This window comes from Populus euphratica, unplaced genomic scaffold (assembly GCF_000495115.2).
Source record: "Populus euphratica unplaced genomic scaffold, PopEup_1.0 scaffold1906.1, whole genome shotgun sequence".
In the NCBI taxonomy this organism is placed as follows: domain Eukaryota; kingdom Viridiplantae; phylum Streptophyta; class Magnoliopsida; order Malpighiales; family Salicaceae; genus Populus; species Populus euphratica.
In genome coordinates, this window is record NW_011501738.1 from 2,816 (window position 1) to 10,167 (window position 7,352).

At 36.4% G+C, this 7,352-nt stretch overlaps 1 protein-coding gene across 1 annotated transcript; it reads right to left on the reverse strand.

The window, feature by feature from the left end:
• Window positions 1-786: 786 nt before the first annotated feature.
• Window positions 787-5,421, reverse strand: LOC105118354 (putative phospholipid:diacylglycerol acyltransferase 2). Its single transcript, XM_011016278.1, has 6 exons — window positions 4,849-5,421; window positions 4,162-4,384; window positions 3,227-3,510; window positions 2,674-3,010; window positions 1,913-2,181; window positions 787-1,604 (listed from the first exon to the last, which is right to left on the reverse strand). Exons 1-6 carry the CDS (start codon window positions 5,292-5,294, stop codon window positions 1,121-1,123), a joined length of 2,043 nt encoding a protein of 680 aa, XP_011014580.1. The 5' UTR covers window positions 5,295-5,421; the 3' UTR covers window positions 787-1,120.
• Between the last annotated feature and the right edge of the window lie 1,931 nt (window positions 5,422-7,352).

Consider the following 7,352-nt stretch of genomic DNA (forward strand, 5'->3'; position numbering starts at 1 on the left):
AAGGAAAATTTGACTTGGTTTTCAGGAAAGTGTTTTCCTGAAAAATTTGCACGGAAAATACTTTCAAAAAATTATGAAAATTTTAAAAATATCATTATATATTGATTATATTAAATTTGATCCTTAAACTTATGATTGCTATATATATTTTGTTTTGAATATTTATTTTTCAATTTCATCTCTTAAAATTTAATTTTTATATTAATTCCAATAAACTACCGCGCCTTATAAACAACTTTTAAAGACAAAAACAAGTCCACCTTTTCTTAGGGTTCTTCACCAGCTATTGATTGTAATAATTCCCATTAAATAAAATATTCATCCATCATGATCTTACAAATAATCCAGTCAATGCACAAATAATTAGGTTTGAAGGGTTTGGCGATCAACCTGAAGGCTATTTGTAATAATTATTAGTAATATTATTCTTCCGTAGACTTGTTTTTTACAATGAAAGAGAAGTAAAGTAAAACACTTTCAGTAAATAGAAGTTAAAAATACTTTTAAAAAATATGATTCATTATTTTATTTTTATATTAAATTAATATTTTCATATTATTTTAATACTTGATATAAAAAATTAAATTAATAAATTTTTTATTTTATTTAAATTAATATTTTTTATGTTTTTAAATTATTTTAATATACCAATATGAAAAATAATTATTTTAATATATCTATTATTTTAATATATTTTTTAAAATAATCATACACAAGAAACCCATTTCAGAGAGAAACCAATCCAACTATTCTTAGGAGTACTCATCATGACATTGACACCCTATCGTTCATGTCGTTCTTATTAATTTATTAACATGATAGAAGGAAAACAAGGACACGATCGCACAGCCTAGTATGTCCAAACCTCGGCTGGAAACCCCTGCAGGCTGCTAAAGCTAATGCTTCTCCGCTGTCTTGTGTACCTTTCCTTCGCCTCTAGAGTAGCTGCTTTCCTTGATTCAGGAATCACTAGAACTCCACAACCTTTAACTCTATGATACTACTAATCACTTTTATGACAAGGTTTGATGCTGCAACTCCATGCTGGTTAGTTCTCTCTCCAAGCCTTGTGGCAAACTCTCTGCGTTACGGTGAATTTGGGTCAATACGTGCAACATGATCATAGCTGAAGATTTATTCTGTCAGACATCCTGAAGATGTCGGAATAAACTCGATCACCTCCAATTTCGGCACCAGTGGCCCCAGCAGCAACTCTAAGGACATCTTCAATTAGAGCAAAATTTCCCAAAATGTCCACATGTGCTCCACTCTCCAGACCCCTTCCCTCCAGGAGGCTAGCTGGTGGCTTGTGCTGATATTCCCTAATGTGTGTGGCGATGCCAGATGGATTGAACCGGGTTCCTCCTCTCCACCCTTTCGCACACATGAAACCAGCACTTACTACTGGCACAGTCTCATCACCATCAGTTAAGCATACTCCACCTCTCAAGCAACTGTCTTCATCTCCATCAACTGAGCTATCAATCCGGAATGGAATGCTCTTGCACTTATCATTTGGTGATAGCTTGTAGATATATGATCTTTCGGTGGGGATTCCAACACCATATGAGCAGTATATCTCAATATCTGGTGCATCAGGTAACCTGAAACAGAATCCCAACGTTTACACCATTAAGATTTATGCTTCACTTAGAGAAAAATCTCAACTCATAAGATTGGACATTATGCACTAAATGAAAAAAAGGACATCAAGACACTAGCTTTTCAAAAAGCAATTATAGTAAAACAATGATAGAAGAATTTCAGAAAAATTTAAATAAAAAATCCATCCACTTTATCTAAAAAAAATGTCTTCTATTTAAGAATGCATACGGAAGATTTTGAAACGTGAAAAAGCTCTGCATGCATGGTTAAACGAAGAGAGACAAAACAGAAGGATAGTTATACTCACTTGGTCTCTAGTGGGTTAGACCAGTACTTGTAACGAGTATATTTAGGATCATCAAGATTGTCGGCTATCCCGTAAGATAAATGACTCTCCACACGTTGCATCATTTTCGGAGCCACAAAGCGGAGTAAATCAAGAACAGTTCTAGCTGTATAAGGTTTATTTTCTGCTATTTTTCGGATGGTTTCCCTGCACATCTCATCATATTCAGTCCAAACCTCTCCTCCACATGCTGAGTTAGTGTTCTTGTTGGTTCTTGTGCCCAAAAATTCCTGTTAAAGCATCTTTATCAACATCTATTTATGCAAATGAAAAGAACATTTCTCCAAAATCAAATTAAAGGATCACTTGATCTCCACTGATATGAAACAGGGTTTCATAAGACTAAGCGAGAAAGCAAACGAATTCCAATCAGCGAATTGATACAATCTTTGATTGTTCACTTTAATAAACTTCAAAGAAGCAACCTATTCATGAAATGCAGCCTCTTTTCTTTGAAGTCCAAAATTTTGGCCGGAAGTAAAGGCTCTCTCTGTTCTACGTATGAAGATCTTGTTTTGTGTTAAGTGCATACGCCACCAAGTGATCATCAGTTCTCTCTCAAGAAAATGAAGAATATGTTTTTGCATAGGTGGGAGCCTCACTGCAAGGCTATAGGCCTCTTGTGAAAATGTAACGTCGATCAGATTAAGGATTCCACACATATTTATCTATAACCTAGCAAACTCTCACAGTTATAAGTAACAAGATCAGTAAAAGAATACCTTTGTATCAACAGAGGGAAGCTGCGAGGATGATAACTGCAATGTTTCCTTCCCGAAAGAAATTATCCTTCCGTACTTTGATTCTTTCACGTGAAAATCCATCTTCACATCACTGTCATTTGTATCCTTGTCACCTGCAGAAGCTTGCGAGTATCTTTTCTTTGATAAATCACAAGCATGCCGCTCTTCAGGAGACCAATCCAAATTACCCCAGATAGTCTCTCCTCCTTTAGGTAACAATGATGCTATTGAATCCCATGTTCGAGTCACCCGCATGACATGCTCCAAGGCTTGAAGTCTAAGAATCTCAGAATCCAAAACACCAGGATCCATAGCTCTGCATTGTCCGCACAAAAGCATTCCAGATAAATACATTTTCTTATTTTATAATTCTACAATATTGTGAACTTCATGCGAAAAAACCTACATAACCGACTCTGAGATGCAACATTAGTTGCGTTGTCTGTTGAACAAATTGTACTAGCTTGCTCTATCCAGGCATATAGTCACTAGATATATGTCATCCAATGAGAGACAGGTTGCAAATACTAACCTTATAGATGCGACGTCTTTGGCTTCGGCAGAGAACAGATTACTGACTGCCTTTGGTACACCAAGGAATACTGGACCAATATTCATGATTGCCTTTATGTGCTTTGCACACCAACCTGGACCGCCACCGCCTCCCATAGGAGGAGGTGTTTCAACCCACTTAAGGAAGTGAAGAAAATAGATAACCCCCATGGAATGGGGCACCACTACCACTTTCATATGGCCATTTGTTTCATACATAAGCTCTATTTGACTCTTCAATCTACTTAGTGTATGGTCCCGAATCTGCTCATCCTCAATTAGAAATGTATTAGTGGAGACTCGATTCAAATTAACCTTAAACAAAATTGCTGATCAGGATCTTAGAAACATGAACAGGGAGGGAAACTGCAACATCGAAAGGATTTTGAATACCACCAGAATGATTCTGCATTGTTTTCATAACATAGAAAACTTGTAATGGGACACATAAGCATACGAAGATATTTTATGTTAGATTCATTCTCTTTTCAAGGAATCTAACATAAACATTGTGACAATTTGCGATTAAAAGGAACTCAGTGGTATGAGAAAAAGATTTGAAGCAACTTTAAAGCATTTTTCCACATTGCTCAAGTTTGGAGTTAATTTAGGTATATTGGCATATTATTAAATAATATATAACTGAAGGTATTAAGTTTCAAATATGTATGATAAAATCATGACTGTTACGTAATATCCATGATGATCTACTTTACCTCTATTGAAACTTCAAATTAAAACCATGTTCTAGAAAAATTATAACCATTTACACAATGATTACTGCTGGCTATTCTACTTCACTTGATGAACTGGCGCATATGTACAATAAAAGCTGGCTATCGGAGTCACGACTAGTATAATGTGCTAATCCTCCCAATTTAGTGAAAACTAAAGGCAGGGGAAGAACCTCTATACCTCTGTATTTTGAAAAGAAAGTCTCCAGTCGTACGCTGCCATGTGCATATTCTTCCCTTCGTAACCAATTTTTGCTAAATTCTCAATAAGTACAGCCCAAACAAAGTACCCTGGAGCAAAATAGTCAGCTGCAACCAGCCCTGGCACTGCTCGCAGTCGAATGCCTGGAGGGTCGAGACCAGTCTCATTGTGCAAAGCCAGATGCTCCAGCAAACACAATGGCCTAAATTTCCAACACAGTCCACGTATAAATTCAGTAATCTGATTACCGAAACTCTCATAAAGCAAGGATAGGCTCCAACTAAACATAGTGGTCCAAAACTCTCTACAATGAGCATTCAACTTTGTCATTAAATTTAGAAAAAAAATTACGATGTAATTCGACTGTGTCAAGATAACCTCGCCTGTCAAGAAACAGGTTATTCAACCAGCACGGTGGTCCAAAACATTTGATACCATTCCCACATAAGTTCACAATTACAATCCAATTGAAACACAAAATGACCCAAAAAAATGTACCTACACAATGCTGAGGGGGTTTGACAAAGTGAACCAAATTTGGTTCTGCTTTAAGAAATACGTGCTTAAACTAACACAATCAACACAAATTACACTATAAACTCACAGAGGTTATCAGAATTAAGTCATGAAATGGAACAAAATGTGATTCTCAGTTACAATACGAACCGTTTTAAAACCTCAGCAAAGCTACCACCCCAAAGTCGCTTTCGAAAAAGACCTTCTGCACAAGGCTTGCCCTCCCACAGCTCTAGCCCTCCAGTGACAATGCCAGGCACCAAAACAACTGGATGAAGAGCTGTCAAGCCTTCAAGTTTAAGTCTTGTTCCAGGTGATTCAAGGACCTGAAAGCCTGGAAATGTAGCTGGCAAGCAGTTATACAAGACCAAAAGAAGCCACCAAGTAGTGCACAAGTACCCAATTAGCCAACAGCAAGAGTTTATACAGCTCCATTCCTTTGGCTGCCTTTTATTCCTCTTCTCGTTTTTTTCTAAGGCAGTTTCGGCCTCGGTGGCAACAGTTTCTTCTTTCTTGTCACTTTTTGGGGGTTGAAAGGACTGAAATTTCACAGGCTCTACATAACATAGCTTTCTGAACCGAAGAATTGAAGCCATTGAAGACTAAAATCACTTCAAACTAATTATTCACCACCAAAAGAAAGAACCAAAACAACCCATTTTTAGAAATGAAAGACTGGGCCAGCTTTCTAGTCATTGGTAGTACAATAATGTAAGACAGATTGGTTAGCTACTGAGGATTCGCCTTGAATAACAGGAACAATGAACAACCCTTTAAGGAAAACTGCAAGATCGATTGGTTAGATAAACTGACAGGAATGCAAATGTAGTGAATTATAGAGCAAAGAAGGCTATGGGCTTTAGATACCCGTTAAGCAAAAGGCAAGAGCACGTGGTGAAGGAGAAGATATGATTGCGTCAGTGGAAGCACTAGCGATGAACACTGGGCTACCTAGCAATCCGATAAAAACAAAGACAATAGAGAAAAAATTTAGCATCTCTCTCAGTACTCTTCAGGCATGGTGGGTGAAAAAGAAGGGAGTTTTTGGAGCTAGCCAGTTGTGAGAGATGATAATACCAAGGGAGTGTAAAGCTCAAGTGTGTGTGTGTGTGAAAAGGCTTGTTTACGTTCCGAACCAAAAGGGCATTTGTCTTGTGGCCTTCACTCGCAACAGAGCCGTTCCTTAAATAGTAAGCATTTTGGGGTTCTTTCTGGTTTATCACGTGGCTGTCTCTCCTTATTGTCATTTACACCATTACTGCACCTCTCTCTGTATGGGAACAAAAGAGGTGTCAGGGACCGTGAAGGCAAGGCAGAGAGAGAAAGGATGGGAAACCTTTCTGGAGTTCGTCTAGAAGGGCATGTCTCGAGAAGGGTAGTGCTGGGTTTGAGATAAAGAGAGAAGTTACTTGTGCTTACTGTTGAGCGAAGAAGAGAGAATTCCAAAGGGGACAACGTCTAGCAGCCCCGATCATGGGAAAAGCACACACCAGGAAAAACACAGATACCCAAATTGTCAAAATGACTCCATTGGAATGGTGGTGCCTGTGGACCCTGACTAGTGCACTAGAACTTGCAAGAAGAAGCACTCTGGTAGCATAAGAGCTGTGCCCAAGAACATATGATGGAGTTCTTTCTAATCCGTGCCTATTAATATCTTAGTAGGGTTTGCTGGGCCAAGTTATTTTGATGCATTTATTTATTAATTAAAGGGGGGTGTGCATATTGATATATTATTAGGGTTTGCTGGGACAACTGATTTGGATGCATTTATTTATTAATTAAAGAGAGATCAAATTAATAACGTGTTTGTATTTGCGATTAAAAACTAAATTAAAAAAAAAATGACTTTTTATTTTATTAGAGCTGTGCGCCTGTGCCCAAGAACATACGACGGAGTTCTTTCTATTCCGTGCCTATTAATATACTAGTAGGGTTTGGTGGGCCAATTGATTTTGATGCATTTATTTATTAATTAAAGAGAGATCAAATTAATAACGTGTTTGTATTTGCGATTAAAAACTAAATTAAAAAAAAAATTGACTTTTTATTTTATTAGAGCTGCGCGCCTGTGCCCAAGAACATACGACGGAGTTCTTTCTATTCCGTGCCTATTAATATACTAGTAGGGTTTGGTGGGCCAATTGATTTTGATGCATTTATTTATTAATTAAAGGGGGGTGTGCATATTGATATATTATTAGGGTTTGTTGGGACAACTGATTTGGATGCATTTATTTATTAATTAAGGAGAGATCAAATTAATAACGTGTTTGTATTTGCGATTAAAAACTAAATTAAAAAAAAAATGACTTTTTATTTTATTAGAGCTGTGCGCCTGTGCCCAAGAACATACGACGGAGTTCTTTCTATTCCGTGCCTATTAATATACTAGTAGGGTTTGGTGGGCCAATTGATTTTGATGCATTTATTTATTAATTAAAGAGAGATCAAATTAATAACGTGTTTTTATTTGCGATTAAAAATTAATATAAAAAAATATTTTTTATTTTATTTTTTAAATATTTTTTGATGTATTTACATCAAAAATAAATTTTTTAAAAAAATTATTATTTTAATATATTTTTAAATAAAAAACACTTCAAGAATAAATCACAATCTCAAATAAATTACAGTAATTATAAAAATAAAAT